General features: G+C 38.8%; 1 protein-coding gene across 4 annotated transcripts in view; it reads left to right on the top strand.

Annotated features, from left to right (window-relative positions):
• The window catches only part of ptprq (protein tyrosine phosphatase receptor type Q), a 134,271-nt gene that overhangs the window by 4,253 nt on the left and 109,439 nt on the right, over positions 1-20,579 (top strand). For all 4 annotated transcript variants that reach the window (XM_031898882.1, XM_031898883.1, XM_031898884.1 and 1 more), the window contains exons 3-6: positions 8,326-8,486; positions 9,314-9,425; positions 10,552-10,778; positions 20,510-20,579. In XM_031898882.1, the coding sequence (XP_031754742.1) occupies positions 8,326-8,486; positions 9,314-9,425; positions 10,552-10,778; positions 20,510-20,579 (570 nt within the window). The remainder of the gene's footprint in view (positions 1-8,325; positions 8,487-9,313; positions 9,426-10,551; positions 10,779-20,509) is intronic.

Raw genomic sequence — 20,579 nt, forward strand, 5'->3', positions numbered from 1 at the left:
GAATGTTTACTAAGGGTTTTATTCATTCAGGTCATGATATACAGCAGTGCTGTTCAACTGGCGGCCCGTGACCCCCCTCTGTGTGGCCCCCCACCTGTCTGGCTGCTTTGATGGCTTTCCTTTATGTAAGCCTTAAATGGTATCAGTACTGAGATTAACTGGCCCCCTGCATTGCTCACACCTCAGATTCAGGCTGGAATCCCCTTGTATTGTTTAAACATGTAATCCCCTGTGTTGTTCACACCTTTTAATCCCTACATTGTTCAACCCCTGCATTGTTCACACCTCAGGCTCAGGCTGTAATCACCCACATTGTTCACCTGTTCACACCTCAGACATTGTAGGTACTGCCTGGACTATGCTGCCTGTGTGTATGGCACACACAGGGAGCATAAGGTAGCATGGGCGTCCGCAGAAAAGTTTCCAAGGAGGGCAAGTAAGCTAGCATCATCCTGCAACAGACAAATATATATATATACATATACATGATGTAAACTCTCACTGGGTGCCAGACTGGAGCGGCTTTCAGGAGGTCGTGATGTCACAGTCACATGACCAGAATGTGGGTGGGACAGTTTGAAGTCACTTAGGGGCGTGTCCAGCGCCTGTACCTGCTAGGGAAAAGCCCGCCTCCTCACAGTGCCACATGAGAAACGGGGAGAGGAGTTGAGGTGAAGGTTGTAGTAATAGGGGGCATGGACGGTGCAGATGTGTACAGATAGAGGGGCTGCGAGTGGAGCTGCGCTTACGGAACTGGGGTGGGTGTGAGGGTCGTACCGAGCGGCTACAGGAGCTACAGAAAGGGCTTCAGGGAGCGGCCGGTGTGATGCGTCCAGTTGTGAGGCCGAAGGCGGGGCACCCTTTCATTTGTTTGGGATTTGGGGGGGAGGCATGGGAGTGTGTATGTGTAGGAATGCTTGGGGTGGGCAGGCTCTCTCTTAGCGGGGCAAATGGATAGGAGCAGCGATAATGCTGCACATGTACATTTAGACAGAGGGCAACTGGAGTAGAACAGTATATAGTGTTGCACATATGTAATATAACTAATAATATCCCGGGATCGCCTCTAAAATTACAGTCCTGTGTTTGGACTCACTGGCCAGTTCCAACCTGTATGGAAACAACATCGGTGCGGGAAACATTCACAGGAGACAGTGGTTTATTTTATGAGGGTTGAGCAGCTACACTCAAACCCAACATAACCTGTGCCATGTAAGCACCTATGGACCCTCCTCAGACAGCTGCCGCTGGACTGTCTGCCGGCCGTAGGTGGCGCTGCCTCTGACGTCACAAGTGGGAAGTGCCGGGGAGATGCTGCAGCCGGCAAGTCAGAAGTCCGACTGAGGTTTTTTTTGCTACTTTTCCAGGGGGGGGGGCAAGTGCCCCCTCTTGCCCCCTTCTGTGGACGCCCATGTAAGGTAGGCAGATTATGACACAAAGACATCATAGGGCAGGGAGGGTATGGCACAAACAGGTAGGGCATGCAGAGTATGGCACACACAGGCAGGGTAGGGCAGGCAGAGTATGGCACACATAGGCAGGGTAGGGCAGGCAGAGTATGGCACACAAAGGCAGGGTAGGGCAGGCAGAGTGGTGCCTGTGTGTGCCATACTCTGCCTGCCCTATGCTGCCTGTGGGAGGTGAACCTGGCAGGGGTTTGTTCTGGGAGTTTGTTAGCAGTTGAAAATAGCCATTAAATCCTCCACAGAGGAGGAGGAGGCGGCAGGAATTTGGATTTAAGGGTATATCTTAATATCACATAATGTAATTCTTTCACATATGAATGACGGTTGATATCCCTGCAGTAAGGACCAAGCATTTGGGATTTTGCTGTGCTACCACCATTGTGATGAAATAGGTGTGGTTTGAAGTGGTAGTGGTTTAAAAAATGGGAGTGGTCAAAACTGGCTTCCATTAGCGGCCCTCCACCATGTATGCTAGAGAAATTCTGGCCCTTGGCACCGCAGAAGTTGGACAGCACTGCATTAGTGTGATAAAACAACCAGTAAGAGAATGGCCCCACACACTAACCAGTCAGGATAAGACTCAGCAGTCAATTGACATCTAAATGAACAGTAACACTCTTCTGAGGACAGCAAAGTTCACATTTTGGACCAGATGGTTTGAAAGAGGCATGAAGGAGGTCATTATTACCTAACCATCCATAAACATAGTAGGGGCTTGCAACATTGTTTATCAGCAACATACAATGCTACTTTAGCATCCTTACCCTTGTGGTTTCACAACAATTCAAACTTATAATCATGTAATTTAAAAAAATACATGTCACAATGAGATTCATTAGACTGGACCACACTTTCACACCTCAACTGAAACCTAACTGAATTTAAATTGGACTTTGGCGACTGTGGTTTAAAGCCACTTAGCTGAACTGAAGAAGTTGCTCAAATGAGCGGTGAAATGTTTTTAAGATTACTCAGAAAGTTTAGGTGCTTTAGACTTATCACTATTAGATACTGTATAAAGTTACATAGAAGGCAGAAATTTAATATCACATGTGGCAAGGAAGGAGTTAAATATCATTGATGACAATGTTATTATACATAGGGGCACATTCATTAAAGTACAACAGGTTCGAATACAAAAAATTTGGATTTACAACTTTTGTGTATTTTCTGCAATATTTTCGTTAATTTGGCTTTTTTGTACTTTGCGACAAATTTGTATTTGTTGCAATGAATACGAAAGTTTTGGATTCATTAAACTTCGGTACCGTGACTTTCCTTGGGCCAGGTTGGAGCTGCAGAGTGCCATTGAGTCCTATGGGAGACTTTCCTTGGGCCAGGTTGGAGCTGCAGAGTGCCATTGAGTCCTATGGGAGACTTTCCTTGGGCCAGGTTGGAGCTGCAGAGTGCCATTGAGCCCTATGGGAGACTTTCCTTGGGCCAGGTTGGAGCTGCAGAGTGCCATTGAGTCCTATGGGAGACTTTCCTTGGGCCAGGTTGGAGCTGCAGAGTGCCATTGAGCCCTATGGGAGACTTTCCTTGGGCCAGGTTGGAGCTGCAGAGTGCCATTGAGCCCTATGGGAGACTTTCCTTGGCCGGGTTGGAGCTGCAGAGTGCCATTGAGCCCTATGGGAGACTTTCCTTGGCCGGGTTGGAGCTGCAGAGTGCCATTGAGCCCTATGGGAGACTTTCCTTGGGCCGGGTTGGAGCTGCAGAGTGCCATTGAGCCCTATGGGAGACTTTCCTTGGGCCGGGTTGGAGCTGCAGAGTGCCATTGAGCCCTATGGGAGACTTTCCTTGGGCCGGGTTGGAGCTGCAGAGTGCCATTGAGCCCTATGGGAGACTTTCCTTGGGCCGGGTTGGAGCTGCAGAGTGCCATTGAGCCCTATGGGAGACTTTCCTTGGGCCGGGTTGGAGCTGCAGAGTGCCATTGAGCCCTATGGGAGACTTTCCTTGGGCCAGGTTGGAGCTGCAGAGTGCCATTGAGCCCTATGGGAGACTTTCCTTGGGCCGGGTTGGAGCTGCAGAGTGCCATTGAGCCCTATGGGAGACTTTCCTTGGGCCAGGTTGGAGCTGCAGAGTGCCATTGAGTCCTATGGGAGACTTTCCTTGGGCCAGGTTGGAGCTGCAGAGTGCCATTGAGCCCTATGGGAGACTTCCCTTGGGCCAGGTTGGAGCTGCAGAGTGCCATTGAGCCCTATGGGAGACTTCCCTTGGGCCAGGTTGGAGCTGCAGAGTGCCATTGAGTCCTATGGGAGGCTTCCAAAATTATGCACAGAAGGGTCAAAGGCAGAAAGGTTTTCCCGCCGTTTACGATCGTTCGGATACAAACATTGCGGAATTTTCGGATCGTACGACAATATTTTCGGGCAAGTACGACGCGACTTTTCGCAAAATCAACTTACTTTAGAAATTTTCCTGTTTAATCCAAATTTTTCCTAAACGTACTTTTTAATGTCCGAAATTTGTACTTTGATAAATGTGCCCCTTAGTATTACAGCAAAACCAGACTTGTTAATGACTTAATGATCAGATCTGTTCATACAGCACCCTGGGGATGAAATCTAGGCCTGCCAGGTACTTAGTGCTGGCATCGAAATTCTCTGATGATTATTAGTGGTGTTTTAATAAGTTGGTATTTAACTTTATAAAATTTCCTAGGTTTAGATAAAGTCACAAAGCAATGAATTGAATATTGTATATCTATTTCTACCTAACAAAACAACCTAAAGCAAGCACAATACTATTAGTTTGTGTCACAATACTATTAGTTTGTGCCAGCATGGTTTTATGCGTAACAGATCTTGCCAGACTAATTTAGTTGCCTTTTATGAGGAGGTGAGTAGGAACCTTGATGCTGGAATGGCAGTTGATGTCATCTACTTGGACTTTGCTAAAGCGTTTGATACAGTACCTCACAGAAGGTTAATGATCAAATTAAGGAATATTGGCCTAGAACATAATATTTGTAATTGGATAGAGAACTGGCTGAAGGATAGAGTACAAAGAGTGGTTGTAAATGGAACATTTTCTAATTGGACCAGTGTGGTTAGTGGAGTACCGCAGGGGTCAGTCCTTGGGCCTTTGCTGTTTAACTTGTTTATTAATGACCTGGAGGTGGGCATAGACAGTATTGTTTCTATTTTTGCTGATGACACTAAATTGTGCAAAACTATAAGTTCCATGCAGGATGCTGCCGCTTTGCAGAGCGATTTGACAAAATTAGATAACTGGGCAGCAAACTGGAAAATGAGGTTCAATGTTGATAAGTGCAAAGTTATGCACTTTGGTAGAAATAATATAAACGCAAACTATCTACTGAATGGTAGTGTGTTGGGGGTTTCCTTAATGGAGAAGGATCTAGGGGTTTTTGTTGATAACAAGTTGTCTAATTCCAGGCAGTGTCATTCTGTGGCTACTAAAGCAAATAAAGTGCTGTCTTGTATAAAAAAGGGCATTGACTCAAGGGATGAGAACATAATTTTGCCCCTTTATAGGTCCCTGGTAAGGCCTCACCTTGAGTATGCAGTGCAGTTTTGGGCTCCAGTCCTTAAGAAGGATATTAATGAGCTGGAGAGAGTGCAGAGACGTGCAACTAAACTGGTTAAGGGGATGGAAGATTTAAACTATGAGGTTAGACTGTCGAGGTTGGGGTTGTTTTCTCTGGAAAAGAGGCGCTTGCGAGGGGACATGATTACTCTGTACAAGTACATTAGAGGGGATTATAGGCAGTTGGGGGATGTTCTTTTTTCCCATAAAAACAATCAACGCACCAGAGGTCACCCCTTTAGATTAGAGGAACGGAGCTTCCATTTGAAGCAGCGTAGGTGGTTTTTCACGGTGAGGGCAGTGAGGTTATGGAATGCCCTTCCTAGTGATGTGGTAATGGCAGATTCTGTTAATGCCTTTAAGAGGGGCCTGGATGAGTTCTTGATCAATCAGAATATCCAAGGCTATTGTGATACTAATATCTACAGTTAGTACTAGTGGTTGTATTTATAGTTTATGTATGTGAGTATAGATTGGTAGGTGTGGGTTAGGTGTGCTGGGTTTACTTGGATGGGTTGAACTTGATGGACACAGGTCTTTTTTCAACCCTATGTAACTATGTAACTATGTAAATCTGAACATTGTGCATTTTTTAATTTTAAGATGAGATAAAGACTGCACAAAATCACTTATCAGTACTTTAAAACAGGATCAGAATCATTTACACAACCTTAATGAAATTATTATAAAGCTATTTACCACAACTCAGTACCACCTGATTTGACAGATATTTGGCACAATAAAGTACTTTTACATCCTTGAATGTGGAATTCTGGATAAGTGTATATTTTTTAACTACACTAAACCAGTGTGAGTATTAATTGTGCACTTTTTAATGTAGTCATTAGTCTCTCACTCCACTGTCAGGAAAACAATCACAGTATAGTGCTCTTTGTTCACTGGTATAGCTGGTAAGGTTACACCAAGTGACAAATGCAGCAGGAGAGAGCTCTCTGTTTCTTTTAACATATGATATGTTAGAACAGTTAAGTCACCCTCAAGTAATGAAAAAACATCATTGTAGCTTTATCTAATAAACAAGAAAGCTACATAGCTTAACTGTGTTGGAAATCATTCTAGTGAGCTGTAACGGCACATAGAATAATATTACTCAACCTAATATATTAGTTTCATTACTGTAGAAAATATTGCTTTAGACCTCTTCACAACTTGCTCGCAGCCCTGCTGTCTGGTTTGTAATAAGTAGACCAAACAGTAGTTGTGGCAGCTATTAACTATTAAAGACAATCTGACTGAGAACAGTAATGGCAACGAGATAAAAAAAAATTATAACTGTGTTTATACTGTTAAAATTAAGCAAATATGAAATAAACCTGTAGTTGCCAAGAGTCTCCAAAGCTGTTTAAGGTCTAAGCCCCCTTCAGCTGTACTCACCAATATCATCCACCTTTGTAACCTATTTATTCATCCAAGCTAATAAAACTTTGATAACATACATAAGCTTAGCCCTGAAATAAACCAAACACAGAAGAACTGGAAGTTGACCCACAACAAGTGACTAAGTGTCAGAATTAAATTACAGGAAGTCTTACAATTATCAAGCCTTTGCATTCTTTGCATTCAGCCAACCAATTAATTGACACCAAGCTGAAATCTCTTGATCTACCCTGCCCATTGATTCATGTAGCATCTACAGCATGCCTCTCTTTGAGACCTCTAGTGGAACTTATTTTCTCATATTGAATGTGTTTCTGTTTACAGAGAAAATATGGCAACCCTTGCCCTTTTTGTCTGTTGGAAGTTTTTTTTTTCATTTGACTTTATATATTATAGATACAACAAATTCTGCTTGTATGTTTTACATTGCCCCAGAGAGGCATAGTTTCCATATTATCCCTTTTATCTAGGTCCAGAATATTGTCATACTTTATCTACCCATACATATGGTAATATGTTCACATAATACTGCTGGAATGTATAGAAAAAACAGAACAGACTAAAGGCCCCCATACAAGCGAGCGGATCTTACTGTGTATGGGGACCTTATAATTCTACCCAGTTTACATGTTCTCCTAATACATGGAAGGGTTTCCTCTGGAGACTCCAGTATCACCTCACACTCCAAAATGGAACAGACGATTAAATTGGCTCCTGATAAAACTGGTAACCTTTGCCACAGGTGCAAGTGCAAATGCCCAATTTTTGCCATTAAGTCTTGTGCATTTACCTGCTGCATCTGAAGCAACTTCCTCTGCAGTCTGCCTTTTACAGAGCTGTCAAGTTGGCATCATTACCGGGTGGGCAACAGTGTGAAAATTTGTGGCTATACCCATAAGTGACATCACGTGCGTGCGCAAATATCTGCTTGAAACCAAAAAATCCCTACCTGCAAATGTGCAGACGCTCTGGATGACATCACCACTTGTGTACTGCGCATGCGCTGCCAGATTTTAATGTGAACTTTGGGATTTAAAAAAAATTGAGAGAATGCTACTGGATGATAGGGAAATCACGTAACTCCTGAAAAAATAGGGGGGTTGACAGCTGTGTTTTTGCACCTTCCTCTTGATTAAAAACCAGGTGCAAGATGTGGTGCTCAGCACAGTTGTGTGCAAAGTAGTCAATACAGATAAAGGAAATTAAAACAAAAAGCAATTATTTGCTTAAAATTGACTGATGGGATTTCGCAGATACTGTATGTGATCCTACTATATACCTGTATGTGAAAATCCATTACATAAATTGTGGAAACAAGAATGAATATATTATGGTGCAAGCACAATAAAAGCGTTTTTATAGAATGAGCATGTTATTTTTAGCATAACAGTTCACTGGAAGCTGAACACCCCTTTACTCACCACCCAGAAGTATATTTTTAGTACTAGTCCAATACAACATATGCTGTTAGTTTGCTAATACTTGTGTTCTTACTGTACAGTTTTTCTCTCAGGAGTAATGTGTAAAGTTGTCATGTCATTTTTTATAGTCCCTTATCAAGTAATCAAAAAGGCTTAATGTTTAAGGATTCCTTGTTATATTCTTTTGTGTAATAAATCATCAAGTGATATAATGTACTCAGATTATATTTTTAGAATCATGTTTATAATTATCTAGAAGTGAGAGGAAGCTTTGCCAGGCTACTGTAGAATGTGCTTGGTGCTAGCAAAAGAAGCAAATAGCATATCAAACCCTGGACAGAATGATTCAGTAAATAACAAAACAATATACTGTTGTGACTTAATTACTTTTTTGCAAATAGAATCTTTTTTATTGAAAAGTAATGTCTCTAATACCAATATGAAAATAAAATAAAGCTATTTACCAAGCAAACATTTTTTTTTCAACACAGAGCCTGAGCAGCCACAAGAACTTAGATCCTTCAATATTTCATCACAGTCCTTTTCACTGTCCTGGAAGCAACCATCCGGGCGGGTGGAAACATATCAAGTGGATCTTTTTCCTCCACATGGCTTTGTTACTGTCAGAGATCTCGGAGGAGGGGAGTATCAGGTATTTTTTCATTATAGTACGTGGATGGGCAACTTTTGTTTATACACTGAGCTCATTGGAACATTCTTTGCAGAGCTGACCAACCATGAAGCTGGCTTTTCATGCTTTTAATGCAGAATGCATACAAAATTACCTATGCTAAATCTGTAAGAGAAATTTCAACGTGAGGAGCTTGTTACCTTAACAACAATTATTTATTTTCTTTTTTTTAAGTCTATCATGATCCTCCAGCCAGTCACCCAGGAGTTCATGAATAGTTTAACAAAGGAATGGGTGTGCTATTGAGTAATACAGACTCATTAATTGTGCACTGTGCAGGCAGTCCTAGCTTTAAATCATTAATGCAGGCAACATTTCCCTGTAAAGCCATCAAAAAGACATAGGAACAATTCTTCCACTTTATGAAAAGTAAAATAATGATTACCTTTCCTGTTGCTTTTCTTCTGCTTCTGTGGAGAGCTGCAGATATACAGGTATGCTGTTTATACTAACCGATACAGATCACACTCTTTCTTTCATTGTGTTTAAATGAGTAGAGAACCAAGAGCTTTGCAGGAAAGAGTATTAGGTTTTGTGTGAATGCCAGGCAATGTTTATCTGCTCTTTCTTGGATACATTTAAACAAGGAAATATTCTCTGCTGTAAGTTTTTTTTTTGCCTAAATCTATCCATCATAGTGGAAGTGCTGTACAGGAGCAGATTGTTTTTCTAGGAATCTGTGATACTGTGCGAAATACCAAAGTGGAAAAGGTTCCCAGCAAGGAGTGGTGCTTGACTGTGCATTTCACCTAATACTTCATTTAATGCGTATCTATCTGACATTACAGGCAGATGTATCCAGCCTTGCTCCTGGTACAGCCTTCACTGTCACTGTTTCTTCTGTGTCATCTTCAGCATTTAGTTCACCTGTCAGCAGATCGGTGGTTACCAATGAGACCAGTAAGTTTATTTTTGCTTTTAGTGAATATATGATATTTGTGCAAAGTTGGCTTATTCTTAAACCATATACACACACACACAAACACAATGCATTCTATGAAGGCCTCATATAATGCAAATTTATTAAGGTACCGTAGTTCAGCATTTTGAGGTAATTGGACTTATGTGGGTGAACACACAGTATTAAGTCAGATATGTTGACTGCTTAGAGACAACTGTCTTATCTCTGCCTAGCAGCATACTGTACAGTTAATGAATGAATTGTATTCCATGGCGTGCATTAAAGTTTGTATATATAACTAACTAGGTATAATGAAAATTGCAATAAATAAACTGCAACTATCTTAAAAGTGCTGCTGATAATTTTATGTAAAGGGATTAATTCACAAGTGTTAGGGTATTTTTATTGTGACTATATATCCTATATAGTAGTATATCCTACCTCCAAACAAAGCTTTTTTGAGCTTCAAGGGCAAATACAGGGACATTTTATGTCGTTACATTTCTTTACATCTTTAAATTAAAAGGCTATCTCCTAATGAAGTGTCACGTGAGCAAGTTACAATTTAGGGAGTGTCAGTATGAGGCTTTGGGGAGGAGATTTTTTTAACTCAGATTGTAGTAATATACTGTATTTAACTTACCCAAATTAGATGTATTTAAAAGAAAATGTACTGAGCTAAAGGTGGTTTGAATGTTTCTGGCCAATATTTATAACAAATACAAGATGAATTACTTGTTTATATTCTGATCCATTGCACCATTAACAGGTATCTCTTATTGTTTGTTTTTTACACTGACATAAATTTATTTTACATGTTTTTTGATGCAAAACATCATAATTGCCAGAAACAGAGACTGAAGCTCTTGTACATTGTTTAGAATATTACATTTTTTGAATTCCTCTTCAAGAATGTTTCTCGTGTTTCTAAAAGTATTTAATCATTTCTTGTAATTCTGCAGTTGGAAGACAAGACTCATAGTTAACACACTAGCTTTGATTTAAAAAAAAAAAAAAAAAAAAACACATGCCAAAAATGTGTTTTTATGAAGAATGCACAGTGCAGAGTTTCATTCAGTTCTTCTAACCTATAATAGTAAGTTCATGGGCCTTTTAATCTTTTAGTTCCCGGACCCCCAGTATCCTTAGCTGGAGAAAGAGTTGGCTCTGCGGGAATTCTCCTTTCCTGGAATGTACCACGAAACCCAAATGGGAAGATCCTAGCCTACTATGTCATTTTCAGAGAAGTTTGTCCATGGATGCAGTCCACTTATACCCAAGCAGCTACAAAACCTGACAGTCTGGAAGTTCTTTTGACAAGCTTGACCCCTGGAACAACATATGAAATAAAGGTAGATTGTTAATTTATTTAAGTCTTTAGAATGTTCAGTATTTATTTGCTTGTGTTTCAAATACCGAAGCTATGATAACTAAACTAAAATATCTGTGTTCATCGCATTTAGTATTTTGCTGATAATATGTATTCTGTCATGTTAGATATATCTATTATATTAACTTTGATTTTTCTGCTGCGCCTTAATCAAAAGATAGTAGTACATTATTAAATACATTAGTCTTTTAAAAGTGCATTCACTTTCACTTTCAAAATGTATATCAGGAATGATTAGATTACATTTTTCCTTATATATACACAAGTTGAAGGCTTCAAAACTTTGGAAAGGTTGGAGGATTTCACTACAGTTTCTCAAAAGTTATAGAGTAAAACTCAGCTTTAAAGCAGAAAGAGAATGTTCTGAAAGATTGCTGTAATTATTCAATAAAGGGACCAGCTTTATAGCACTTTTGTTATGCTTCATATCAAAAATTTTACCCTATAACTTTTTAACTGGCTAACATGGAACCTGAATCTGCAGATTCCCAGCATTGCATTTTGGTGGTTTTTCTGCAGGGCCAATGGTTTTGTTCAACAAAAAACTGCAACAGTTTGGAAAGCTTTTAAATGAAGTGAGCCATCTTACCTGCCTCTTTCAGCTGTCCTTCTGTGACTTAGATTTGAGCATGTACAATTGAGTAAAATATTCCTGATTTACAGTACTGCACATGCACAAGTCTATTGCTCACAAGGGACACCTGTGAAAAAGAGGTACGATGGCTGCCCTTTTTTAGAAAGTTCCCAAGGCCAGAGCAGTTATTTTCCGAAAGGAAACACTAGCCGGAGGAAATAACTGGATGTGTGCCAAACATTAGGGAATTAGGCTTTCTTTATCCTTTAAGGGTTTGATTAGTGTCCCAGTCAGGGCTGTATTTAGGTCTGGTGCCACCCTAGCCACCAGACCTAAATGTGCCCGCTACATTGCGGAAGTGATGTCACATGCAACGTGCACATGACATTACTTCTGGCAGTGTGTGATGTCACTTCCACAGCTGTGTCGTTAACCCCTCACTCCCCAGCTCTGTCGGCAGAGGTTGGGGGAATTTTTTATTTTTTTAGAAAAAAGAAAAAGCTGATGCTCCAGGCCCAGGCCCGGATAAATATGAAACAAAGCAGAAATAGGGACTGCACTCAAACAAAATTCAGCTGGGGAGTTTACCCCATTTATAATGCCAGTGTACCACAAATATGGTAATTATGGCCCTGGTCCCAGTCAGGGTTCATACAGACAGGCTTTAACCCTGTGTTCCCTTGCGGTGGAGTTCTCCTGCGTTCCACCACAAAATACCTGCATCCTGCATTCCCCTGTCCCCTAACAACAGATGAGTGTCACTTATGTATTTCTCAGTATTTCTATATTTCTAAGTTACCAATAGAATGCCTGTTTTGGTATGTAAACATCTGTTTTGATTGCTAAATATTAAGCTGGATTGACATTGGTTTTTGTTTTTTGCCTTGTTCGAAGAGTGGAGGCAAAATCATTTTTAGTTCTATTTTTAAAAAAACATAATATTCACTGAATCATCGCAGGGAACACACAAGATATGAACTATATGTGTTCAACTGCTAAAGTATAATCTGCAAGTAGATACTTTATATTTAAGACAGAGAACTGCTGAATTAGATAGACAGACAGACAAATAAAAACACATGAGATGATAGATTAAGTCAGTTAACACAGTCTGCCGTGGACAAGGTAAGAGCACCTGAGTGAACCTTTGATACCATTATCTATAAGTGTGCAAAGAGGATCTGTTTTTTTGTTAATTATTTGATTTCCATCCAAAATCAGACTTCAGAAGGGCAGATATTGTTCTAAACTGAGTCATAGCTAGACACCAAGAAGAGACAATCAGGTGTAAAGAGAGAGTAGGCCGCTGACCCTGGAGGACTTCCTAAAAGTGTTATTCTACAATTTGCAGAACCTTCTTTTGTTTTTGCACTACATGTCCTAGCAGATTTAACCTTTTTTAACAATATTGTTTATTTTTAAAAATTTTTTTTACAAGACAGCATGTATATACATGTATATATTGCCTTGAAAGGCTTATACAATATTGTAAAAGATTGTGCAACAAAACAGATTATGAATTAAACAAAATCATAGCTCTGCACCACATAGTGCCATGATCGTTTCTCTAGCTTTTAGGTAATATAAATAACTTATGCCAAAACTAATATATCTTTATCTTGGTCCTGGGAAAGTTTTATTTGAGTCTGGGGATTTATCCTTTTATAATATATTGGGATTGGGAGTTACAGTTGAGCAATACTGCCCCCAACACTAACCTGGCATCTCCCATCCTGGGCTTAGTAAACTGTGATTATTTATACATCCAAACCCACAAAGTCACTTGAGGGGTGCAGGGAGAGATAGGCAGGATTATATAAATAACCTGCCTAGTGTTTTGCCAACCCAAACTGTATCTGTACGACTCATGTGTAAACCAGTGGGGTTTCACTCTGGCTTACTTATCACTATTATACAACATTTGGGTAGAGCAATACTGCTATGTGAAGGCTTGTGTCCCCTTAAATGTTACATTAAAGGGACAGTAACACCAAAAAATGAAAGTGTATAAAAGTAATTACTATATAATGTAATACTGCCCTGTTCTGGTACAACTGGTGTGTTTTCCTTAGAAAGACTACTATAGTTTATATAATAAAGCTTCTGTGTAGCCATGGGGGCAGCCATTTACAGGAGAAAAGGCACAGGTTACTTAGCAGATAACAGATAAAACCCCATTATATTCTACAAAGCTTATCTGTTATCTGCTATGTGCCTGTGCCTTTTCTCCTTTTTCCCAGCTTCAATGGCTGCCCCTGTGTTGACACAGCAGCTCATTTATATAAATTATAGTAGCGTTTCTGTTGCAAACTTACCAGTTTTACTAGCGCAGGGCAACTGTACATTATATTTTAATTACTTTAAAACACTTTCATTTTTTGGTGTTACTGTTCCTTTACATTAGCCCAATAAAAATAGTATACATTATAATGCATACTACCATACTGCATACTACAATTTATAAGCACCTCTGCAGGATACCAAAAGATTTAGTTTTACCTCTTTTTCACTATAACTGTGCTGCCATAATGTGAATGGCTCACTAAACTATATGAAATTCACAAAGCATTTACTTTAAGACATCCATCCGTGGTATTTCTGACAAAGAAGGCAGATATGTAGGCTTCTAATTAGATGTATACAAGCAGTGACGCATGCATAAATCTGTTTCACACCAATTCATACTTTAGAGCAGTGCTATCCAACTACTTACTTTTATTGGGCCAATTCATTTGCATACAGTGTGTTTGAGAGTTGGATTCTATTAAAACTATGATGTCATTCAATGAAGTCTATGGAGCCCTAGAGCAGACTGGGGGCTACCAAATCCTTTACAAGGTCAGATTAGGCCTGTGGGCCTCCAGTTGGACAGCTCAGCTTTAGAAAAATGCTTGCCAGCTGCTTTAAATATGTGGATATAGAGGAAATGTATCATGTATTGGCAAAATATTTTAAAAAAGTAAAAAAAAGAAATATCATTAACCTGTAAGGGATACTAGAACAACTGCACATTAAAAATCATCTATCCAGAGCTGGTGGTGTGAGTAAATATTTGTACCATAAGTTATTTATGTAGTATTTATGTTTATTACATATTGGTGCCTCCACAGGTGTCATTTACCTGAATCTCAGACAGAAGTGCAAAATTACTAAGCGGTGCAAATGCCCCTTAGTTCTCATTTAGAGAGGACTTCTATCTAGGGTCTGGCTCTGGGACTTGCCCATACCTACACCATGCTTTTGCATATAATTTGCACCATTTGCATTGCATTTTGCTCCCTCCCTCCCTGAACTTTTTCAAATCTAGACAGGCTGTATAAGTCAGCTTATAATGATAGCAGTCTATCTTTAGTACAACAGTTATCTTAATGTTAATTGCCAGCAGTAAATCCTTCGCTATCTCTCCTGTTTACTGGGGCTTTAAAAAATTAAACCAGTTGTTCTTCTGAAAGCTAACATCTCAGTGGAGAAAGCCTGCACACATTGTAAAATACATGTTATCTGCGTGTAAAAATCATGCATAGATATTCTTTTTTCCCCCAAAATACATTGTATTGGATTTAAACATGGATGGATGGTTATTTATACACAATCAGGACATGATAGATTTTCTTTAAGTGAGATACAGTCTGAATTAGAATGAATTATGGTTGACAGAAGCAAGATCTAACAACATGAAACTATTTTTTGTTGTTAATTTTAGTGACGCAATGAATAGGTTTACACCTAAGGCTAATGTCCCATGGAGTTTGTAGAACTCTGTAATCCATTGGTCATAAGACTTTTGTTTACTACGGGATATGTTTGAGTAGAACCATAAAACTTTCTGATCTTTTATGTGTTAGACCAAATGAACAGAGCAAGGGAAGGTGGCAGTGCATGTGTATGGCCACTTGTATGGTATGCGTTAATTTGTCCCACAGGGAAATTAATATGATATTGTCAGCCACTCTATGACCATCTTAATGATAAGGTATTTATACACTTAAGCTAAGTTATGGTATATTCATAAAACCTTCAAAGTGTTATATACATAAGGGATATACAAATGTTGATAGTAGGGCTTATTTACTCAGAAGTCAATCAATAATTAGTTATGTGCAGGCTACTACCACTTAGTAGAGGAAAGACTTGATTGGCAACTGCACTAGGGCAATTTAGCACATAATATTGTAAAATTAGCCCCAGTGTGAAGAAAAACAGTAACAAGGGCTTGCTGCCTGCTAAATTTGGTCACACAGGGATCTCTTACCAGTGTCTGTCAAGTGACAAATATCTGTGAATTTGTCAGCAATGCCATCTCTTGTCTGTATGACAGAGGCAACAGTACCATTTATTAAAAAAAAGCATAAGCTGAAGTAGGAAATGAATACATTACTGTTGCTCTACCTTACAAATGTTGGACATGTAGTGTAACTTTTATACATCTATGGTTTTCTTGTAAATATAATATTGTTTTTGTGTATTTTTCTGCAGTCTAGTCATAGTAGCATCAATTATGAAAACAGCATAACTGTCCTGTGGACTTGTATCCATGCAAAAAGCTACTAAAACTTATACTTCATGTGTCTAGAGAAAAAAACTGGAAATCTGTAAGGAATATATACAGTTTTGTCTGCCAATTTTGTGTTGTTGGATTCCTAGGCCTTTCTGATTGAGATAAGCACCTAGCAGACAATTCTCAGAAACATTCCATTTCTTAGCTTGTAATGTACACCTTCTACCTTTGGCAATAAAACTGCTGGAATACGGTACTTAGTAAACCTACAGCATACATATATTCAATTTCTAGATTGAGATGCCTTATTTTAATATAGTTATTAAGTTGGTTAGTAGACTTTTTTCAAAAGTAATTTGAAAAATTAATTAATGTTCACATATTTTATACTTACTAGTATTACCTAAAGATTTGCATCTTTACATGTAAAGATATTGTTAGAAATCTCCTGACCTTTATAGGGTTGTGTTATGACAATGTCTAGCTGTACACAGTTGTTTCATGAAACAGCAGCATGCTTGAGCTTCCTTGACTAAAGTGTTAAATGTAAGTTAGAATCTAAATGTGCATATGAGTATATTTCTTTCTGCATTTGCAATACAGGAATAGTATGTCTTATCCGGAAACCCGTTATCCAGAAAGCTACGAATTACGGAAAGCCTGTCTCCCATAGACTCCATTTTAATCAAATAATTTAGAATTTTAAAACTGATTTCCTTTTTCTCTGTAGTAATAAAACAGAACCTTGTAATTGATCCCAACTAAGATATAATTAATCCTTATGGGATGCAAAACAATCCTATTGGATTTAATTAATGTTTTGTTGATTTGTTAGTAGACTTAAGGTATGGAGATCCAAATACAGAAAGACCCCTTACCCGGAATACCCTTGGTCCTGAGCATTCTGGATAACGGGTCCTATACCTGTATATGTATTAGAGTCAGCCAGGAAACATCTGATTATAAGTAAGAAAAATTTGCATTAACTTTATTGAAGGCAGCAGTGGACCATTTACTAATACAGCTGACCCAGGTGCTTTAGCACTTAAGGTACAATTTTGCCAGCGCTTGTACAGAGCACACCACTAGCAGGTACAAAGGAGCCTTACATTTTTGGCTATAGGTCCGGCAGTAAGAACAGAGCTTAGTAACACCATGCAGCTTCTGGCACTCCCTAACATATACATCTGATTTAAAACAAAAGTTAAAGGAAAACTATACCCTAATTATGAATACTTAACCAACAGGTTTAGACCATTTAGTGATTGTCTGTGTGCTCCCTCAGAGATCACCTGACAGGAAATAATGCAGCTCTAATTGTAACAGGAAGTAGTGTGGAAGCAAAAGGCAGAACTCTGTCCATTCATTGGCTGATGTGGCCTAGCATGTATGTGTGCCTTGGCTTGTTTGTGTGCACTGTGAATCCTATGATCTCAGGAGGCGGCCCTTAATTCTTAAAATGGCAATTTTCTATTTAGGAGTACCCAACAGCACATACTACTAAAAAGTATATGTTTATGAAAGTGGTTTATTTAGATGAAGCAGGGTTTTACATATAAGTTTGTTTATTCAATATATTTTTATAGCGACCTATATTGTTCGGGGGGTAAAGTTTTCCTTTAAGGGGCCAGCCTTGGGGATGCCTACATTCCCAGGAGGCGGCCCTTAATTCTTAAAATGACAATTCTGTATTTAGGAGTACCCAACAGCACATACTATTAATGTCTACATTCCTCAAAACTTGCAAATCACCATTTCATTCTTATTTTATTACAGTCAACACTTATATAGTCTATTTACATAGTTACATAGTTAAGTTGGGTTGAAAAAAGACCAAAGTTCATCAAGTTCAACCTTTCAAAGTGAACCCGGCAAACACATAAACCTATACAGACCTATCTATACACTCACAAACATAAACTATATATACTAACATAAATACTAATTGTAGATATTAGTACCACAATAGCCTTGGATACTATGCTTGTTCAAGAACTCATCCAGGCCCCTCTTATAGGCATTAACAGAATCTGCCATTACAATATCACTAGGAAGGGCATTCCATAACCTCACTGCCCTCACCATGAAAAACCCCCTACGCTCCTTCAAATGAAAGTTTTGTTCCTCCAATCTAAAGGGGTGCCTCTGGTGCACTGATCCTTTTTATTGGTAAAAAGAACATCCCCTATCTGTCTATAATATCCTCTAATGTATTTGTACAGAGTAATCATGTCCCCTCACAAGTGCCTTTTTTTCCAGAGAAAACAACCCCAACTTCGACAGTCTAACCTCATAGCTTAAATCTTCAATTCCCTTTACCAGTTTAGTTGCACGTCTCTGCACTCTCTCCAGCTCATTAATATCCTTCTTAAGGGCTGGAACCCAAAACTGCACTGCATATTTGAGGTGAGGCCTTACAAGAAACCTATAAAGAGGCAATATTATCTTTTCATCCCTTGAATGCCTTTTTTATGCAAGACAGTACTTTATTTGCTTTAGTAGCCACTGCATGATATTGCCTGGAACTAGACAACTTGTTATCTACTAGAAAAGTCTTTAAATGCAATGAAATCTTTTAATCTTAGTAGATGGTGTTAGGTCCATACCATAAACACTGAAATTATGGTGTTTAAGAAATTTGATTGATGAATTAGTGATGACTAAGAATATAATACATAATGTAACCCAACTGAATTCCCTTCTGGCACCTCTTACACTCCACGTGTGGTGCTTACCACATGGCACAAAGCTGAATCACTCCGCAGAGAATTTGGGGGAAACTTGGTACTTGTTAGAGCAGTGCTTCCACCTATTGGGATCCAGGAATGCACCTACAAGTGGCCCCACTAGAAACAATAATACCACATACACAGTATTTGATAAACTAAATAACTCTTTATCTAAAATAAAATGGAACACTAATACATCACACACTCCTAACAAAATGGCAAAGATGGCGTCACTTGCTCTGCCAGCACAAGCTAACTAACTGTGTCCTTTAGCGCAGTCCCAAAAAAACTCTCTGTAATCTTCAAGCTCTCCTTTACTATGCTGTCACTTTAAATACAACATAAATCAATCACTTTAGATATAAATCAATTTACTTAGCACAGAAGGTGTGGGGTGCAGCTCCTAGATGTAATGGAACAACCTTGCAGGTTTCTACAATGCAAAATTTGATAAGTTTACTGACAGTAGTAATAAATTAACTTTTACCTGAGTGTTGTGCTGTTCAGCCCTTATTCATCAGTAGACCAAAGAATGTTCATAAAAACATATTCCTCCATTAAAATAATTAAGCCTGACTCATTTTGTGCATCATTTAACTTAATCATAGACATAATTTATGACACACGAAATGTGTTGGGCTTAATGATTTTAAAGGAGAAATAGTTTATGTTTTTATGAACTTCCTTTGGTTGAAGTGGAACTGTTTTTTGGATTGATAAATGGAAGAGTGACAAATAAAAATAAGAATAAGTGAAGCCTCTGTTAACTGCTTCACAGTTAATTTTTCTCTTGGTTGCTCAATGCTAAATTAATATTTTTTAAAGTAGTATGATGATGCACTTTATACTTGCTCAGAATTGCAGTCAACTGGTTACGGAAACACATTTTCCTGACTGACTGTGATGTTCAAAATTGGAAAACAACAATAACGTAAAGATTACTTTATATTTTATAAAGATGTCACACTTTAGACTGTAGACAGACTGGCAGATGTTTACAAACCTAGAGTTAACTAACAATGGTAAATCATTCTGTGTGAACAATATGGTTTTAAATTCTGTTTCGGTAGTGTCAAAATCATTTTTAATTAATTCAGCCTCAGATTTTACCCTTACTGGGCGTCAGGGTATGTCCCTCTTGGATTTTCTTTGCACCTTGTCAGGGTGCCTAGACCCACAGTCAGTGAATATACCTGAAATGAATTATTATCTGTATTTTCAGTGCTTTACCTATAAAAAGACTAGTAATCTAGGTTGCTATGACACAGAGCACTTTTCTGCTAAAAGTTAAATTTCCCTCTCCTGCAACACTGAGGGGCTTGTTCCTAAACACTGGACACATTTACACATGGGCAGTAACCCATGGCACCAACAATGCATCCATTGTTCCATCTGCAACTAGCTAAAAATGCTACTCACTGATTAGTTGCTATGGGTTACTGCCCAGGTGCAAATGTGCCCAGTGTTTAAAAATTACACCCACTGACTCAAATTAGAAAGACTTATAGCCTCAGTACAAGTACTTATCAACTAAAAAAGTGCTCCATGTGCTATTGTGGACATGTTTATAACAGTATGTCACCGGTGATGTTGACAATAATCAGCAATTAGAATTGAACAGTCACCTACAAGTTAGAAAACAAAAGCAAAGATCTGATAGGTTGCTAGGGGCAACATCACTGGTGATGTTGGGTTACACACAATAATAAATATGCCCCTTTGTATTAGCCAAGTTTAAAGACTATGTGCTGTCATTCACTGTGACATTTATATGAAAAAATGGTACCTGTAAGAAATCACAGAGAAAAATATTATACCTTAGACATATTTACAAAAGATATTAATTGAAAAAAAGAGTATTCATTGTCTTTTTTTTTTATTATTTCCTAAAGGTGGCTGCAGAAAACAGTGCTGGCATTGGATCTTACAGTGAATCTTTTCTTTTTCAGACTGCAGAAAGTG

Source organism: Xenopus tropicalis, chromosome 3 (assembly GCF_000004195.4).
Source record: "Xenopus tropicalis strain Nigerian chromosome 3, UCB_Xtro_10.0, whole genome shotgun sequence".
In the NCBI taxonomy this organism is placed as follows: Eukaryota; Metazoa; Chordata; class Amphibia; order Anura; family Pipidae; genus Xenopus; species Xenopus tropicalis.